The 18,410-nt window shown below is 47.4% G+C and overlaps 7 protein-coding genes across 7 annotated transcripts; all 7 read right to left on the minus strand.

The window, feature by feature from the left end:
• Positions 1-5,585: 5,585 nt before the first annotated feature.
• Positions 5,586-6,170, minus strand: LOC145859458 (histone H3). The gene has a single exon (XM_082958928.1). The coding sequence runs from the start codon at positions 6,119-6,121 to the stop codon at positions 5,711-5,713; it is 411 nt and encodes a 136-aa protein (XP_082815054.1). The 5' UTR covers positions 6,122-6,170; the 3' UTR covers positions 5,586-5,710.
• Positions 6,171-6,545: 375 nt separating this feature from the next.
• Positions 6,546-7,039, minus strand: LOC145859460 (histone H2A). Its single transcript, XM_082958931.1, has one exon. The coding sequence runs from the start codon at positions 6,992-6,994 to the stop codon at positions 6,608-6,610; it is 387 nt and encodes a 128-aa protein (XP_082815057.1). The 5' UTR covers positions 6,995-7,039; the 3' UTR covers positions 6,546-6,607.
• Positions 7,040-7,545: 506 nt separating this feature from the next.
• LOC145859455 (histone H1) lies at positions 7,546-8,818 on the minus strand. The gene has a single exon (XM_082958925.1). The coding sequence runs from the start codon at positions 8,265-8,267 to the stop codon at positions 7,644-7,646; it is 624 nt and encodes a 207-aa protein (XP_082815051.1). The 5' UTR covers positions 8,268-8,818; the 3' UTR covers positions 7,546-7,643.
• Positions 8,819-9,466: 648 nt separating this feature from the next.
• Positions 9,467-9,939, minus strand: LOC145859463 (histone H2B). The gene has a single exon (XM_082958934.1). The coding sequence runs from the start codon at positions 9,892-9,894 to the stop codon at positions 9,520-9,522; it is 375 nt and encodes a 124-aa protein (XP_082815060.1). The 5' UTR covers positions 9,895-9,939; the 3' UTR covers positions 9,467-9,519.
• Positions 9,940-10,355: 416 nt separating this feature from the next.
• On the minus strand, positions 10,356-10,788 carry LOC145859464 (histone H4). Its single transcript, XM_082958935.1, has one exon. It carries the CDS (start codon positions 10,729-10,731, stop codon positions 10,420-10,422), a length of 312 nt encoding a protein of 103 aa, XP_082815061.1. The 5' UTR covers positions 10,732-10,788; the 3' UTR covers positions 10,356-10,419.
• Positions 10,789-16,710: 5,922 nt separating this feature from the next.
• Positions 16,711-17,295, minus strand: LOC145859467 (histone H3). The gene has a single exon (XM_082958940.1). It carries the CDS (start codon positions 17,244-17,246, stop codon positions 16,836-16,838), a length of 411 nt encoding a protein of 136 aa, XP_082815066.1. The 5' UTR covers positions 17,247-17,295; the 3' UTR covers positions 16,711-16,835.
• A 375-nt stretch (positions 17,296-17,670) lies between these two features.
• On the minus strand, positions 17,671-18,164 carry LOC145859468 (histone H2A). The gene has a single exon (XM_082958941.1). The coding sequence runs from the start codon at positions 18,117-18,119 to the stop codon at positions 17,733-17,735; it is 387 nt and encodes a 128-aa protein (XP_082815067.1). The 5' UTR covers positions 18,120-18,164; the 3' UTR covers positions 17,671-17,732.
• Positions 18,165-18,410: the final 246 nt, after the last annotated feature.

An 18,410-nucleotide genomic window follows, 5' to 3' on the forward strand; every position in this document is an offset into this window, starting at 1 on the left:
TGGAGTTGGAAAACACTGAATTAGTAGGCTAGAGATAGGCCTAAAGAACTCAAATAGAGGTCCCAAGTAGAAAGGAGAAACGAAGGTGACTCTTCCACACACATAATCGCAACAAGTAACACACAAAACCTTCATGCCATAATTGAGACACCGTCAAATCCAAAGGGGGAAGATGTAGGCAACGGGGAAACAAATACACATGGAATGCCATAAAGCCAAAGGGGCCCATCATGTTTTTTTTTCTTTATTGTAGACATTTGACTCATTTGAGTGAATGCATACATTTCATACAATGTCTATTTTTTCTTTTTTTTTTTTTGGTACTGGCCCCCCGTGGGAATCAAACCCACAACCCTGGCATTGCAAACACCGTGCTCTACCAACTGAGCCACAGGGAAGACGGCACATGTCATGTCACCTCATCAGTAATTTTGCTATTGAAGGCCATGTAATGTAACATCAATCTTCTTTTTTCTTCCCTAGACACGATCCAGCCTGACAGTCAGGGAGCCAAGAGGACCTGAGGTTCCGATGGGAAGGGTGGTGATACCTCTGTAAGGTGAAACGCAGTAACACATTCCTCAGACACCCACCCAATGAAGGGCTAGTGTTCCTATGTGTACAGAGGCGATAGGGATGTGCAAATATCGTATTGTGCTTTTCTTCACAAACCAATAACAAAGCGTCTTATTATGGAATTACTGCTATGAGGTGGATCATTTATAGGCCAGATAGCACTATGCCCGCCAGATGGCCTCAGATGTTGCAGAAAATGACCGCCACAGGAGGAGGGCCCATGTCAACAGGTCATTCCAAAAGGGAGACATTTTGGATTTCAATTGACTTCACCTTTCTTTAACCAGATAGGCAAGTTGAGAACAAGTTGTCATTTACAAACTGCGACCTGGCCAAGATAAAGCAAAGCACTTCCACACATATAACAACACAGAGTTACACATGGAGTAAAACAAACACAATGTGAGCAAATGAGGTGAGATAAGGGAGGTAAAGGCAATAAATAGGCCATGGTGGCGAATTAAAACACTGGAATGCTAGATTTGACAGTACATGAAATACTGGGGTGCAAAGGAGCAAAATAAAAATATCAATACAGTAGGGGAAGAGGTAGTCGTTTGGCCTATTTATAAATGGCCTATGTACAGCTGCAGTGATCTGTGAGCTGCTGAGACAATATGATCAATCACTGCAGTTTAATAACATCTCAAATCTGACTAGCTTTCATCTTACAACTTATTGTTGCCATAATTGTCTCTTACTTCTACTTGCTGGCTGCCAGGCCTCGGTTTAGTACATCAAGGAACACAGGTTGCCTTTTAGGAGAAGGACTGACAAGCTTTCAACTAGGTGAGATACAGCTACTGTCATGAAGTCACTTTGTCATAGCAGGTTAGGAGAAATAGGTAAAGGGTTAGGCTTACCCACTTACAAGTCACCACACAGAGAGCAGACTCGAAGCACAACTGCACTGTCTGGAAGAGCGCACCGGACTCAATTGGAATCCCTCAAACAGCACACTAACTACATTCCGCTTTATGATGTCACAGTCAGCCCCTCGGAACACTGGTCCTCAACATTCTCAAACACCTTGGATACCGAAGGCAAACATTCTCTAATCACTCACAATCACAAATCAACTAGGGAGAAGGCTGCCAGGAATTGGACGCTGAGAAGCTAACCTCCTTCACAGAGCAACATCATAGGACTGGGAGTGAACAATACTCTGTCCGCGTACCTGGTTGGGGCCTGGTGTTCAACAGCAGGTTAGACTCTGTCACTTGTTCCCTTCAACTGCTTGCTTGCATTCCCCTATTATCAACAGCTGTGTTCCTCTATAGGCTAGAGTGCAGATACTTCACACCTATAGGCTAGGAGTTTTACTTGGACCACAGTGACATTGCTGGTAATTAGCCCGCAGCACATAAAGTGGACATACTATCTAATCTAATCACCCATCCAATCCAAATCTATTTGCCACATACACCTGTTTAGCAGATGTTATTCCGGGTGTTGGGAAATGCTTGCTTGTGTTACTAGCTCCAACAGCACAGTCATGTCTAACAAGTAAGATCTAACCATGTCCCAACATTCCACACAATACTCACAAATCTAACAAAACCAATGGCAGACCGGCATAGACCCAGGGGCGGAAATCCCGGGGGGGACGGGGACACGACCCCCCCCCATCCTGGGAAAAATAGGATTTGTCCCCCCCAATATATCACTCAAACATAACTATGTAATTTCAATAATATGAAAGCAATTGTGCTGATTATAGACACTTAATAGCGCGTTTTTAAGTTTCAAAAGATTGCGACCCACCCGCCCTTTGCCTCACAATGGTTTGATCCACTGCCAGTTCCTGATCCACTGCCAGTTCCAATCGCGCAAATATTAACTATTAAGCTAGCTAGTACCTATTCCATTTATGTGGCGTCGTCAAAAATGGAATCAGCATGCAGATGATGGAAGTTAGTGATTCAAAGGTTAGCGATAAACTGAAGTCAATTACACTCTCATCTACCATTGTGTTAAATATTTTTCATGGTGTCGTTGCAAAAGCTACTATTTCTTTATTTCATTTCACCTTTATTTAACCCGGGTAGCAAAGATTAGAGCAAACACCACTGAAACTGAAGTGGTGCTCGCTAGCTTGGCAAAATCAGCTATTGTTGGAAGCCAGCCAATATGAAACAAACTATTCAAATTACAAAAGGTTGCAGCATATGTTGTGTAAATGGTGAACTCATACAGCTGTCAACTCTTGTCATTTTAATCCGTTTCACATTTGCTAGCTACCTTTTAGATCGAAGCCCTACTGTAAACAACCTACACACTGTGTGTGTAGCCAGCCAGCTACAAAAATGGCACAAAAATAAAACACGGACATCAGACTATTTTTCAATACACCAAAACGCATAGTAACAACCCTAGTAGCCTAATATCTCAAAGACTAGTTGATACAATGTTCATAACAAAGAAATGAAATTCTAATGGAAATGTTTCACAATGATGTCATTAGGCAGAGCAGGCGGCACACAGACAGCAGAGTTGGGGACAGATATGCAGGGACAGACTGGCAGAGACAGGGAGTCTCAGGTAAGTTTGTTGAGTCTTTGTTTGGCAACATTATGAAAGGTTCTCCATTTTTTCCACTTGTAAAATAGGAACATAATTGGAAAATGCCATGGATACCCCCACTCTCAACTTCAACTGGTGACTGAACTAAGATTTGTTAAAGGCAATGGTATTGCTGTTGTGTAGTTTTGGGTACCGGTAGTTAGGAGTACGGCAAACACCTTATTTCTTTGCTTCCTCAATATACATTGACCATATTACAATGTAGGCTATGTGTTACACCACTACTTTTGGTGTCCCCCTCAGGAATTGCTCTTGACAAAATGTCATGTAATTGTCCCCTCCAAAGTTGATATCAGATTTTCGCCCCTGCATAGACCTACATACATGACAATAGAAAGGTGTATATCCATATGACATGAGCCATGCAAACTAGCTCGGCATGATAAAAGTAACCGGTGTTCCATTATTCAAGTGCCCAGTGATTTCAAACACAAACACACACCTCAGTGCAAGACATGCAGAAGGACTAATGAAGAGGAGATGAACAACACCGGAATCATGTCCAATTAAGGGAAGAAAACCGCCCACAACAGGGTTCAGCCGAGATGCAATGTTGATTGACACCCTATGCTTCATTTAGGAGCTCAAAGGAATAGGTCAACTCGTATAGATAGGGAGGCATTTCACCGCCACCTGCTGGACCAGAAGTCATGTTGCCAACACCTGCCTGAATTCAATTCATCAATGCCTATAAGGAATACGTCCGCTCATCATTCAAGCCACATAGGGACGGATTTTCGCGACACCTGCTGGATCAAAAGTGCTACTCACAATGGCCACACAGCGCATTCATCCCTCAACCTATGGGGTCCAAAAAATATATTACAATAACTACAACAGATCATCAAATAGGCAGAGGTTCCATGTAGAGTACCTCAAATGATACAGTTACTTTTTCAACAAACCTAATCTGGAAATCATCTTCACCTTTCTAAAGTCATTGCTTTCCACAATGCTATGTTCACATGACTTATTTCATTTCTTCCAATCTATGTCACTATTACTTCATTTGACTGCTCTTAAATCATATTCACTTAACCCTTTTCTTCACCTGCAGATTTGGAACACTACGTCATGTGAATGTATGTTTCTCAAGTATCAAATGAGGGTCACTTACATTGTACTACTTTATTCCAAAGGGATTGCTACTTTTCTCTCTTTATCTGTAGCCAGCTCCAAAAAAGGTCCACATGCCTATACAACTTTTGCTTTAGGACTACATCTTACACCAATGACCAGGGAAAGTGTTGGGAAAAAACGTGGATGATTCTGTGACCAATTACAGAGGCGCTGGCCTTTTCAGCACCACGGAGCTCCGCTATTACCTGTCTCGTGAGTGAAGATGCAGCAGAGGCGCGCTGTCCATTCAAACGCGCGGAATACAGCAACGCATGCGCAGAGAATTCCACTTTTTGCCTGTGCCATGCGTCTGACTATTGTACATTATCCCTTTGGATTGATGTCGTTTTCCCAGCTCTTTTGTCCTGCGTTCTAGCTGTGTGATTTCTGCATTTAACTGGCAGCCTGTATTTAGGGCCTTATCGTTTGTTGAAGCTGTCAAGCAAATCTTCTTTCGCGTAGGTGATGTATCTACACTGTAAAAAAGGATTTGGCAGCCTAGTAGATAGTGGCATCCCAACAACCAACAAACAAATATGGGAGTCAGTAGAATCCAATATTTAGCACTGTGAAGTTGTCATGTGCTGAGGCATTTACTTCCTTATGAAGACTATGCTGCAATCAGGACGTACCTGCACTGGTGATTGCAATTCTGTAATTGCTCAACTAATAATAGGTCAATCGCTGCAGCTTCTTGTGTCCTGTTTCAGAACAGCTGTTTTGCAAGCCGTCGATGATTACATCTATTGATTCCTGCTGTCCTGATACCTTTTCTCTTAACGATGGGTATGTCATTAATGGGATTATTCATGGGATCAGGGATCTGACTTCATCCCACGAAATACATTCACTTGCGTTGGACAGAGATATCATTTTACTGTCAATACCTTAGTCAGTCGCATGAATTATGGGGTGCACACAGCTTTACCCTGACGTGCTAATGATCAGATCAAAACGGCTTTTTTTGTTGCAATCAATGGCGATTATCACAAAGTCATTGACAGACTCTAGCAGAGGACAGAGTTTGGGAAACGCTGGCCTGAAGATCAAATACTAATAGGGAACCACGTTTAACCACTAGATGGCCTCCGTGCTCCACGGGAAAGTTTTCTCAGCACCACTGCAATATGGGACTTTCAAAGCAATGTTTTTCTTAGCTACATAGTGACAATTATTGCCACTTTTTGCCCTATATCATTACTATCACTGTATTTTCCCCTCCTTTGACTGTTCTACTCTAGTCACATTATATTGAAGCTGCAATACTATAAGCAGCTTTTCCTTTCGATGTGACCTTTAGTTAACAACCAACTCTTATTTATGATACGGTCTGGAGAGGGGCGTGTACATATGGAACAATTGTGCCTTTGACGGAAATATGGAGGTGGCTCTTAAAAGAGCCTTTGGGGGATTTTGGACATCAGGTCATCGTTTAAGCGCGCTCTCCGCGAATACGACGGGCCAGCTGGATGTCCTTGGGCATGATGGTCACCCTCTTGGCGTGGATGGCGCACAGGTTGGTGTCCTCGAACAGGCCGACCAGGTAAGCCTCGCTAGCCTCCTGCAGGGCCATCACGGCGGAACTCTGGAAGCGCAGGTCGGTCTTGAAGTCCTGGGCAATTTCTCTCACCAGGCGCTGGAAGGGCAGTTTGCGGATCAGCAGCTCAGTGGACTTCTGGTAACGACGGATCTCTCTCAAAGCCACGGTGCCGGGCCTGTAACGGTGAGGCTTCTTCACGCCGCCGGTGGCCGGGGCGCTCTTGCGCGCAGCCTTGGTGGCGAGCTGCTTCCTGGGTGCTTTGCCACCGGTGGATTTGCGAGCGGTTTGCTTGGTTCTGGCCATGGCGCTAGCTAGCTTCCTTCTTTCACAGTCGGAGTATAGCCTCCAAATGCCTATGTGAAGTTTATAAAGCCGGCAGCGGCGTCTGCTGATTGGACACCATCTCCACACCACCCTGATTGGCCCGTTGGGGAGGCCTCCTCCGACGCCCATTGGACAGGAGCCTCGGCCTCTCCGTGCCGCCCCGAAATCCAACCCCCCCCCCCACCCTCGCCGAGGCGCGCTTGGTGTCTTTTGTTAGGGCCGACACTTTACGCGCAATAATAGTCACCGGCCGAATTCTAGCCTGCTATGACAAACGAGGCCTAGGTGTTACTCTTCATTTAAGGCCTCATGATATGGTGCCGTGTATGTGACAAACACTCCAAATACTTCATATGTGGCAGTCAGTCATAGAAAGGACACTTTGCGCTTTTGCAGAGCTAGGTGGTTGGCTCTTAAAAGAGCCTTTGGGGGTTGAGTAGTCAAGTGGCAGCCGCAGTAGCGATTTTACTTGGCTTTGACGGCCTTCTCAGTCTTCTTGGGGAGCAGCACTGCCTGGATGTTGGGCAGCACACCACCCTGAGCGATGGTCACGCCGCCAAGCAGTTTGTTCAGCTCCTCGTCGTTACGGACGGCCAGCTGCAGGTGACGGGGGATGATACGAGTCTTCTTGTTGTCACGGGCAGCGTTGCCGGCCAACTCCAGGATCTCAGCAGTCAGGTACTCGAGCACGGCGGCCAGGTACACTGGTGCGCCAGCGCCCACACGCTCGGCGTAGTTGCCTTTGCGCAGCAGCCTGTGCACACGGCCCACGGGGAACTGGAGTCCGGCACGGGATGAACGTGTCTTTGCCTTGGCCCTGGCCTTGCCTCCGGTTTTGCCTCTTCCGCTCATATTGGTAGCTTCAGTATGTCACAGAAAGTCTGAATGAGCCGCTGGGCACCTCGAGAGCCTTACTTATACCTCGCCACAAGAGGCAGCGATTGGCCACCGGGCCGGTGTGGCCTTATCCAATTGGAGTGAGGGACAGACAGACAGACAGACAGACAGTCAGCCCTAAGCCCGCCCGCCCGCAGGCAGGCAGCTGAGTGAGAAAGAAGGGCTAGGCTACTCTGTTTCCCTCCGACTTTGTTACTTTATGACAAATCAAATCATCCAAATGGGAAACACATAGATAGCTGCACTATTCGCTGAGATTTCCAATACGCTATAGTATTAGGATGATGATGATTAACACATCACAGTGAGGGTGCTGCTGTCCTCTCCAGTATGTATTCTTCTTATTATGAAGATCAATATGACATGGAACACATCTAACACATCACAACAATGGCTCATACACAAATGACTGGTGAGGCTGCTGCACTATTATTATATTATATGCCTCTCTCCGAGTGGGAAAAATGTGGTGCGTAAAAGTAGCCTAGTGAACGACAAGTAGTACATGGAATGACATGCGCTTTTATGGAAAGAGGTGGGTGGCTCTTAAAAGAGCCTTTTGTGGTAACAACATGTGTCGAGTAGAACACCGTTTGTAATAGCTTTACTTCTTCTTGGGGGCTGCCTTCTTGGCCTTGGCTGCCTTGGGCTTGGCGGCTTTGGGCTTCGCTGCCTTGGTAGCCTTCTTGGGGCTCTTGGCCGCCTTCTTGGCCGCTGCGGCGGGCTTCTTCACCTTCTTTGGGCTCTTGGCGGCCTTTTTGGGTGTAGCGGGCTTCTTGGCCTTCTTGGGGGACTTCTTTGCGGCGACGGCCTTCTTGGCTGCTACCTTCTTGGGCTTCTTCGCCGCGGCGGGCTTCTTGGCGGCCACCTTCTTTGCTTTGGGGGCTGCGGCTTTCTTGGCGGGCTTTTTTGCCTCGACGGCTTTCTTGTTGAGCTTGAAGGAGCCGGAGGCACCGGTGCCCTTGGTCTGGACCAGGGTGCCCTTGGTGACGAGGCTCTTGACGGCGATCTTGACACGGGAGTTGTTCTTCTCCACGTCGTAGCCGCCTGCCGCCAGACTCTTCTTGAGCGCGGCCAGGGACACGCCGCTCCTCTCCTTGGAGGCGGACACCGCCTTGACGATGAGCTCGCCTACGCTGGGTCCCGCTTTCTTGGGCTTGGCTGCTGCCTTCTTCTTGGGTGCCTTGGCCGGCGCGGCGGCGGCGGGTGCTGGTGCGACTTCTGCCATGTCTCTCGCTTGGTCCGGTAAACACACACACTTACGGTAGTCTGTGAGGAGTAGTTTGCTGTAGACGCTGCTCTGCGCTATTGAAGCTCCACACCGTGCAGGGGGCTGGCCTTAAACGCGACATGAGAACCATGTAGACTCAAGCCACCCAGCTCGGCTTCTCCGGGCTGGCCAAATGCTCTTTCACTTGTGTTTTCTGGTCGCCAATATCGGTCCAAAAGTCACCGACGGAGCCGTGTTTTTGGTCCAAAAGCCAACGGCCCAGTGAGCAGACTTGTCTCCGTTCAGAATAAAGTCATGTGGGCTGCAGAAGCCCCGTGCATTTTGTTGCAACTCGCTCAAAACCTCACCGTTCGACTGTCGGCTGGAGCTGTGCGCACTGGTTTTCCTGTGCTATTTGTCTCCTAAATGGCCTAAAAGTGCATCCGATTGCGAGCACCATTGATTGTGTAGTGAGCCGAGATGTCTGGCAAGGCAATCAAATGGTTCGGCGTCCCCTGATGTGGTCCTGGGTGTTTTAAAGGAGAGCTCTTTTGGGGACCTTAAAACACATGCACTTGTGAGGCCTGGCTGAGACTAGTGTTGTACTCCAAGTTTCAAGTTGTATTCGTCATGTGTCCAGGACGCACACGAGATATATATATATATATATATACATTGTCCAACGCCATGTTTACTTGCACTGTGTGTGTGTGTGTGTGTTTTTCTCTTCTTTTCTTCTCTGACTCCGCAGCGTGACTCGTGCCGGTCTTTGTGTCTGTGGGTCTTGGTGTCTGTTTGCCCGGCCGGCGCTATGGAGGCTGGCGCCCCATGTGCTTGGTCGCCCTGATATAGGCCTAGGGAGTGTCTCTCTAGTTAGTGAGTGGAACAAGGGCTGTATCTCTCTCTCTCTCTCTCTCTACTTGATTTTTCTCCTCCCTGTTGTATAGTCATTGGAGCACTAGTGGAATCCCACATTCATATTCTTCCTCCACTGGATAGGGCCTCTTTACAGGTCAACGTCATTAGGCTATAGGGCCATTTCTTCTATTCACTTATTCCACAATAACACCTTTCACCTGGAATTCATGTCACCCCTGTTTGACATGTCCTGCAGACAAAGGCACCGAAAAAGGCGCCAACCCCCCCCCCCCACTCTAAATGATACAGTGGAACACATTCATTTGCTCCTGATGGATTTGCTTTTTTCACTGACAGGGTGGGTGGCTCTTAAAAGAGCCTTTGGGTTAGTACAGCACTCCAAACGGGCTGTTTACTTGGAACTGGTGTACTTGGTCACGGCCTTGGTGCCCTCGGACACTGCGTGTTTGGCCAACTCGCCGGGGAGCAGCAGGCGCACGGCGGTCTGGATCTCCCTGGAGGTGATGGTGGAACGCTTGTTGTAGTGGGCCAGGCGAGAGGACTCTCCGGCGATACGCTCGAAGATGTCGTTCACGAACGAGTTCATGATTCCCATGGCCTTGGAGGAGATGCCGGTGTCGGGGTGGACCTGCTTCAGCACTTTGTACACGTAAATGGCGTAGCTCTCCTTCCTCGACTTTCGGCGCTTCTTGCCGCCTTTCCCTGCTGTCTTGGTGACGGCTTTCTTGGAGCCCTTCTTGGGCGCGGACTTTGCTGGCTCGGGCATGATGCTGATGTCTCGTTGCTTCTCAGAAACGAATGAGGGGGTGGAGGGCGCTTTCCCGTCTTATGAAGAGGAAGCTAAGCAAATTCAGCGGCCGTGGACACGCCCCTGCCATTTGCCCAGTGGAGCTGAGCGCGCGTCAGAGCCTTCCACTCAGAGGCTTGCTTCCCTAACAAAGACCTGCGCGCCCTACCTCCCCCTACTCCATGGTGGGGAATTGTGTGTTTCAAAAAGGGAGGGCTATTGCCTTACGGCCCACTTTGCACCGTCAGACATCCCCTTCTGCTCCAGCCACGTCTACCGACTCATGGTGGCTTTATGTCGGGTGCCTCTAAATCCCACCGTTTCTACACTCCTGTCATTAACACTCCCTGTCCACTCAGAGTGGCTCATAGTTTCTTACTAGATAAGGGACCTCTATAAATCTTCCTACGACAATGGAATTGGCCTTTTTGAAGCGCATGTGGGTGGCTCTTAAAAGAGCCTTTGGGTTCAAGTCGGGATGTTGACGTTCCGAAAAGAGGGCGTTTAACCGCCGAAACCGTACAGGGTGCGTCCCTGGCGTTTCAGAGCGTACACCACGTCCATGGCGGTAACGGTCTTCCTCTTGGCGTGCTCGGTGTAGGTGACGGCGTCACGGATCACGTTCTCCAGGAACACCTTCAGGACACCGCGGGTCTCCTCGTAGATCAGCCCGGAGATACGCTTCACGCCGCCACGGCGAGCCAGACGGCGGATAGCGGGCTTGGTGATTCCCTGGATGTTATCGCGGAGAACCTTGCGGTGACGCTTGGCGCCTCCTTTTCCCAGTCCCTTGCCGCCTTTGCCTCTTCCAGACATGGTGTATATGTGTTCGCTAGCGGAGTTCAAGTGAATGAATGACGTACGCCGGGGTGCGTGGTGCGCTTATTATGTGCATTTGGTGGACCTGATTGAAGCCAGTGGCACAGAAAGCGCGCGCTTTCGCCTGGCCTCTGTTGTAAAGGGGAGGGTGCTCGTTCTAGGGAACGAGGGAGGAACCGAGAACAAATGAAAGCAACTAACATCAGTCAAATACTGATAGAACAAAGTGTGACAACTGAGGGATCAACTAGTACTCTGTGTCCGACTCCTCACATTGTTGTTGTTGTTGTTGTTGTTGCTGCACCTGATTCAACTCATTGAGGACAAGGTGATAAGTAGTTGAATCAGCTGTGCCTCTCCAGGGCTACAACAAAATAGGCTACTCTACCCCTGGAGTTGGAAAACACTGAATTAGTAGGCTAGAGATAGGCCTAAAGAACTCAAATAGAGGTCCCAAGTAGAAAGGAGAAACGAAGGTGACTCTTCCACACACATAATCGCAACAAGTAACACACAAAACCTTCATGCCATAATTGAGACACCGTCAAATCCAAAGGGGGAAGATGTAGGCAACGGGGAAACAAATACACATGGAATGCCATAAAGCCAAAGGGGCCCATCATGTTTTTTTTTCTTTATTGTAGACATTTGACTCATTTGAGTGAATGCATACATTTCATACAATGTCTATTTTTTCTTTTTTTTTTTTTGGTACTGGCCCCCCGTGGGAATCAAACCCACAACCCTGGCATTGCAAACACCGTGCTCTACCAACTGAGCCACAGGGAAGACGGCACATGTCATGTCACCTCATCAGTAATTTTGCTATTGAAGGCCATGTAATGTAACATCAATCTTCTTTTTTCTTCCCTAGACACGATCCAGCCTGACAGTCAGGGAGCCAAGAGGACCTGAGGTTCCGATGGGAAGGGTGGTGATACCTCTGTAAGGTGAAACGCAGTAACACATTCCTCAGACACCCACCCAATGAAGGGCTAGTGTTCCTATGTGTACAGAGGCGATAGGGATGTGCAAATATCGTATTGTGCTTTTCTTCACAAACCAATAACAAAGCGTCTTATTATGGAATTACTGCTATGAGGTGGATCATTTATAGGCCAGATAGCACTATGCCCGCCAGATGGCCTCAGATGTTGCAGAAAATGACCGCCACAGGAGGAGGGCCCATGTCAACAGGTCATTCCAAAAGGGAGACATTTTGGATTTCAATTGACTTCACCTTTCTTTAACCAGATAGGCAAGTTGAGAACAAGTTGTCATTTACAAACTGCGACCTGGCCAAGATAAAGCAAAGCACTTCCACACATATAACAACACAGAGTTACACATGGAGTAAAACAAACACAATGTGAGCAAATGAGGTGAGATAAGGGAGGTAAAGGCAATAAATAGGCCATGGTGGCGAATTAAAACACTGGAATGCTAGATTTGACAGTACATGAAATACTGGGGTGCAAAGGAGCAAAATAAAAATATCAATACAGTAGGGGAAGAGGTAGTCGTTTGGCCTATTTATAAATGGCCTATGTACAGCTGCAGTGATCTGTGAGCTGCTGAGACAATATGATCAATCACTGCAGTTTAATAACATCTCAAATCTGACTAGCTTTCATCTTACAACTTATTGTTGCCATAATTGTCTCTTACTTCTACTTGCTGGCTGCCAGGCCTCGGTTTAGTACATCAAGGAACACAGGTTGCCTTTTAGGAGAAGGACTGACAAGCTTTCAACTAGGTGAGATACAGCTACTGTCATGAAGTCACTTTGTCATAGCAGGTTAGGAGAAATAGGTAAAGGGTTAGGCTTACCCACTTACAAGTCACCACACAGAGAGCAGACTCGAAGCACAACTGCACTGTCTGGAAGAGCGCACCGGACTCAATTGGAATCCCTCAAACAGCACACTAACTACATTCCGCTTTATGATGTCACAGTCAGCCCCTCGGAACACTGGTCCTCAACATTCTCAAACACCTTGGATACCGAAGGCAAACATTCTCTAATCACTCACAATCACAAATCAACTAGGGAGAAGGCTGCCAGGAATTGGACGCTGAGAAGCTAACCTCCTTCACAGAGCAACATCATAGGACTGGGAGTGAACAATACTCTGTCCGCGTACCTGGTTGGGGCCTGGTGTTCAACAGCAGGTTAGACTCTGTCACTTGTTCCCTTCAACTGCTTGCTTGCATTCCCCTATTATCAACAGCTGTGTTCCTCTATAGGCTAGAGTGCAGATACTTCACACCTATAGGCTAGGAGTTTTACTTGGACCACAGTGACATTGCTGGTAATTAGCCCGCAGCACATAAAGTGGACATACTATCTAATCTAATCACCCATCCAATCCAAATCTATTTGCCACATACACCTGTTTAGCAGATGTTATTCCGGGTGTTGGGAAATGCTTGCTTGTGTTACTAGCTCCAACAGCACAGTCATGTCTAACAAGTAAGATCTAACCATGTCCCAACATTCCACACAATACTCACAAATCTAACAAAACCAATGGCAGACCGGCATAGACCCAGGGGCGGAAATCCCGGGGGGGACGGGGACACGACCCCCCCCCATCCTGGGAAAAATAGGATTTGTCCCCCCCAATATATCACTCAAACATAACTATGTAATTTCAATAATATGAAAGCAATTGTGCTGATTATAGACACTTAATAGCGCGTTTTTAAGTTTCAAAAGATTGCGACCCACCCGCCCTTTGCCTCACAATGGTTTGATCCACTGCCAGTTCCTGATCCACTGCCAGTTCCAATCGCGCAAATATTAACTATTAAGCTAGCTAGTACCTATTCCATTTATGTGGCGTCGTCAAAAATGGAATCAGCATGCAGATGATGGAAGTTAGTGATTCAAAGGTTAGCGATAAACTGAAGTCAATTACACTCTCATCTACCATTGTGTTAAATATTTTTCATGGTGTCGTTGCAAAAGCTACTATTTCTTTATTTCATTTCACCTTTATTTAACCCGGGTAGCAAAGATTAGAGCAAACACCACTGAAACTGAAGTGGTGCTCGCTAGCTTGGCAAAATCAGCTATTGTTGGAAGCCAGCCAATATGAAACAAACTATTCAAATTACAAAAGGTTGCAGCATATGTTGTGTAAATGGTGAACTCATACAGCTGTCAACTCTTGTCATTTTAATCCGTTTCACATTTGCTAGCTACCTTTTAGATCGAAGCCCTACTGTAAACAACCTACACACTGTGTGTGTAGCCAGCCAGCTACAAAAATGGCACAAAAATAAAACACGGACATCAGACTATTTTTCAATACACCAAAACGCATAGTAACAACCCTAGTAGCCTAATATCTCAAAGACTAGTTGATACAATGTTCATAACAAAGAAATGAAATTCTAATGGAAATGTTTCACAATGATGTCATTAGGCAGAGCAGGCGGCACACAGACAGCAGAGTTGGGGACAGATATGCAGGGACAGACTGGCAGAGACAGGGAGTCTCAGGTAAGTTTGTTGAGTCTTTGTTTGGCAACATTATGAAAGGTTCTCCATTTTTTCCACTTGTAAAATAGGAACATAATTGGAAAATGCCATGGATACCCCCACTCTCAACTTCAACTGGTGACTGAACTAAGATTTGTTAAAGGCAATGGTATTGCTGTTGTGTAGTTTTGGGTACCGGTAGTTAGGAGTACGGCAAACACCTTATTTCTTTGCTTCCTCAATATACATTGACCATATTACAATGTAGGCTATGTGTTACACCACTACTTTTGGTGTCCCCCTCAGGAATTGCTCTTGACAAAATGTCATGTAATTGTCCCCTCCAAAGTTGATATCAGATTTTCGCCCCTGCATAGACCTACATACATGACAATAGAAAGGTGTATATCCATATGACATGAGCCATGCAAACTAGCTCGGCATGATAAAAGTAACCGGTGTTCCATTATTCAAGTGCCCAGTGATTTCAAACACAAACACACACCTCAGTGCAAGACATGCAGAAGGACTAATGAAGAGGAGATGAACAACACCGGAATCATGTCCAATTAAGGGAAGAAAACCGCCCACAACAGGGTTCAGCCGAGATGCAATGTTGATTGACACCCTATGCTTCATTTAGGAGCTCAAAGGAATAGGTCAACTCGTATAGATAGGGAGGCATTTCACCGCCACCTGCTGGACCAGAAGTCATGTTGCCAACACCTGCCTGAATTCAATTCATCAATGCCTATAAGGAATACGTCCGCTCATCATTCAAGCCACATAGGGACGGATTTTCGCGACACCTGCTGGATCAAAAGTGCTACTCACAATGGCCACACAGCGCATTCATCCCTCAACCTATGGGGTCCAAAAAATATATTACAATAACTACAACAGATCATCAAATAGGCAGAGGTTCCATGTAGAGTACCTCAAATGATACAGTTACTTTTTCAACAAACCTAATCTGGAAATCATCTTCACCTTTCTAAAGTCATTGCTTTCCACAATGCTATGTTCACATGACTTATTTCATTTCTTCCAATCTATGTCACTATTACTTCATTTGACTGCTCTTAAATCATATTCACTTAACCCTTTTCTTCACCTGCAGATTTGGAACACTACGTCATGTGAATGTATGTTTCTCAAGTATCAAATGAGGGTCACTTACATTGTACTACTTTATTCCAAAGGGATTGCTACTTTTCTCTCTTTATCTGTAGCCAGCTCCAAAAAAGGTCCACATGCCTATACAACTTTTGCTTTAGGACTACATCTTACACCAATGACCAGGGAAAGTGTTGGGAAAAAACGTGGATGATTCTGTGACCAATTACAGAGGCGCTGGCCTTTTCAGCACCACGGAGCTCCGCTATTACCTGTCTCGTGAGTGAAGATGCAGCAGAGGCGCGCTGTCCATTCAAACGCGCGGAATACAGCAACGCATGCGCAGAGAATTCCACTTTTTGCCTGTGCCATGCGTCTGACTATTGTACATTATCCCTTTGGATTGATGTCGTTTTCCCAGCTCTTTTGTCCTGCGTTCTAGCTGTGTGATTTCTGCATTTAACTGGCAGCCTGTATTTAGGGCCTTATCGTTTGTTGAAGCTGTCAAGCAAATCTTCTTTCGCGTAGGTGATGTATCTACACTGTAAAAAAGGATTTGGCAGCCTAGTAGATAGTGGCATCCCAACAACCAACAAACAAATATGGGAGTCAGTAGAATCCAATATTTAGCACTGTGAAGTTGTCATGTGCTGAGGCATTTACTTCCTTATGAAGACTATGCTGCAATCAGGACGTACCTGCACTGGTGATTGCAATTCTGTAATTGCTCAACTAATAATAGGTCAATCGCTGCAGCTTCTTGTGTCCTGTTTCAGAACAGCTGTTTTGCAAGCCGTCGATGATTACATCTATTGATTCCTGCTGTCCTGATACCTTTTCTCTTAACGATGGGTATGTCATTAATGGGATTATTCATGGGATCAGGGATCTGACTTCATCCCACGAAATACATTCACTTGCGTTGGACAGAGATATCATTTTACTGTCAATACCTTAGTCAGTCGCATGAATTATGGGGTGCACACAGCTTTACCCTGACGTGCTAATGATCAGATCAAAACGGCTTTTTTTGTTGCAATCAATGGCGATTATCACAAAGTCATTGACAGACTCTAGCAGAGGACAGAGTTTGGGAAACGCTGGCCTGAAGATCAAATACTAATAGGGAACCACGTTTAACCACTAGATGGCCTCCGTGCTCCACGGGAAAGTTTTCTCAGCACCACTGCAATATGGGACTTTCAAAGCAATGTTTTTCTTAGCTACATAGTGACAATTATTGCCACTTTTTGCCCTATATCATTACTATCACTGTATTTTCCCCTCCTTTGACTGTTCTACTCTAGTCACATTATATTGAAGCTGCAATACTATAAGCAGCTTTTCCTTTCGATGTGACCTTTAGTTAACAACCAACTCTTATTTATGATACGGTCTGGAGAGGGGCGTGTACATATGGAACAATTGTGCCTTTGACGGAAATATGGAGGTGGCTCTTAAAAGAGCCTTTGGGGGATTTTGGACATCAGGTCATCGTTTAAGCGCGCTCTCCGCGAATACGACGGGCCAGCTGGATGTCCTTGGGCATGATGGTCACCCTCTTGGCGTGGATGGCGCACAGGTTGGTGTCCTCGAACAGGCCGACCAGGTAAGCCTCGCTAGCCTCCTGCAGGGCCATCACGGCGGAACTCTGGAAGCGCAGGTCGGTCTTGAAGTCCTGGGCAATTTCTCTCACCAGGCGCTGGAAGGGCAGTTTGCGGATCAGCAGCTCAGTGGACTTCTGGTAACGACGGATCTCTCTCAAAGCCACGGTGCCGGGCCTGTAACGGTGAGGCTTCTTCACGCCGCCGGTGGCCGGGGCGCTCTTGCGCGCAGCCTTGGTGGCGAGCTGCTTCCTGGGTGCTTTGCCACCGGTGGATTTGCGAGCGGTTTGCTTGGTTCTGGCCATGGCGCTAGCTAGCTTCCTTCTTTCACAGTCGGAGTATAGCCTCCAAATGCCTATGTGAAGTTTATAAAGCCGGCAGCGGCGTCTGCTGATTGGACACCATCTCCACACCACCCTGATTGGCCCGTTGGGGAGGCCTCCTCCGACGCCCATTGGACAGGAGCCTCGGCCTCTCCGTGCCGCCCCGAAATCCAACCCCCCCCCCCACCCTCGCCGAGGCGCGCTTGGTGTCTTTTGTTAGGGCCGACACTTTACGCGCAATAATAGTCACCGGCCGAATTCTAGCCTGCTATGACAAACGAGGCCTAGGTGTTACTCTTCATTTAAGGCCTCATGATATGGTGCCGTGTATGTGACAAACACTCCAAATACTTCATATGTGGCAGTCAGTCATAGAAAGGACACTTTGCGCTTTTGCAGAGCTAGGTGGTTGGCTCTTAAAAGAGCCTTTGGGGGTTGAGTAGTCAAGTGGCAGCCGCAGTAGCGATTTTACTTGGCTTTGACGGCCTTCTCAGTCTTCTTGGGGAGCAGCACTGCCTGGATGTTGGGCAGCACACCACCCTGAGCGATGGTCACGCCGCCAAGCAGTTTGTTCAGCTCCTCGTCGTTACGGACGGCCAGCTGCAGGTGACGGGGGATGATACGAGTCTTCTTGTTGTCACGGGCAGCGTTGCCGGCCAACTCCAGGATCTCAGCAGTCAGGTACTCGAGCACGGCGGCCAGGTACACTGGTGCGCCAGCGCCCACACGCTCGGCGTAGTTGCCTTTGCGCAGCAGCCTGTGCACACGGCCCACGGGGAACTGGAGTCCGGCACGGGATGAACGTGTCTTTGCCTTGGCCCTGGCCTTGCCTCCGGTTTTGCCTCTTCCGCTCATATTGGTAGCTTCAGTATGTCACAGAAAGTCTGAATGAGCCGCTGGGCACCTCGAGAGCCTTACTTATACCTCGCCACAAGAGGCAGCGATTGGCCACCGGGCCGGTGTGGCCTTATCCAATTGGAGTGAGGGACAGACAGACAGACAGACAGACAGTCAGCCCTAAGCCCGCCCGCCCGCAGGCAGGCAGCTGAGTGAGAAAGAAGGGCTAGGCTACTCTGTTTCCCTCCGACTTTGTTACTTTATGACAAATCAAATCATCCAAATGGGAAACACATAGATAGCTGCACT

The sequence above is a fragment of the Salmo salar genome, chromosome 12 (assembly GCF_965601325.2).
Source record: "Salmo salar chromosome 12, fSalSal1, whole genome shotgun sequence".
NCBI classification, from domain to species: domain Eukaryota; kingdom Metazoa; phylum Chordata; class Actinopteri; order Salmoniformes; family Salmonidae; genus Salmo; species Salmo salar.

Coding starts and splice junctions, on each gene's coding strand:
- LOC145859455 (XM_082958925.1), bottom strand. CDS start 8,267: ATGGCAGAAGTCGCACCAGCACCCGCCGCCGCCGCGCCGGCCAAGGCA.
- LOC145859463 (XM_082958934.1), bottom strand. CDS start 9,894: ATGCCCGAGCCAGCAAAGTCCGCGCCCAAGAAGGGCTCCAAGAAAGCC.
- LOC145859460 (XM_082958931.1), bottom strand. CDS start 6,994: ATGAGCGGAAGAGGCAAAACCGGAGGCAAGGCCAGGGCCAAGGCAAAG.
- LOC145859458 (XM_082958928.1), bottom strand. CDS start 6,121: ATGGCCAGAACCAAGCAAACCGCTCGCAAATCCACCGGTGGCAAAGCA.
- LOC145859464 (XM_082958935.1), bottom strand. CDS start 10,731: ATGTCTGGAAGAGGCAAAGGCGGCAAGGGACTGGGAAAAGGAGGCGCC.
- LOC145859467 (XM_082958940.1), bottom strand. CDS start 17,246: ATGGCCAGAACCAAGCAAACCGCTCGCAAATCCACCGGTGGCAAAGCA.
- LOC145859468 (XM_082958941.1), bottom strand. CDS start 18,119: ATGAGCGGAAGAGGCAAAACCGGAGGCAAGGCCAGGGCCAAGGCAAAG.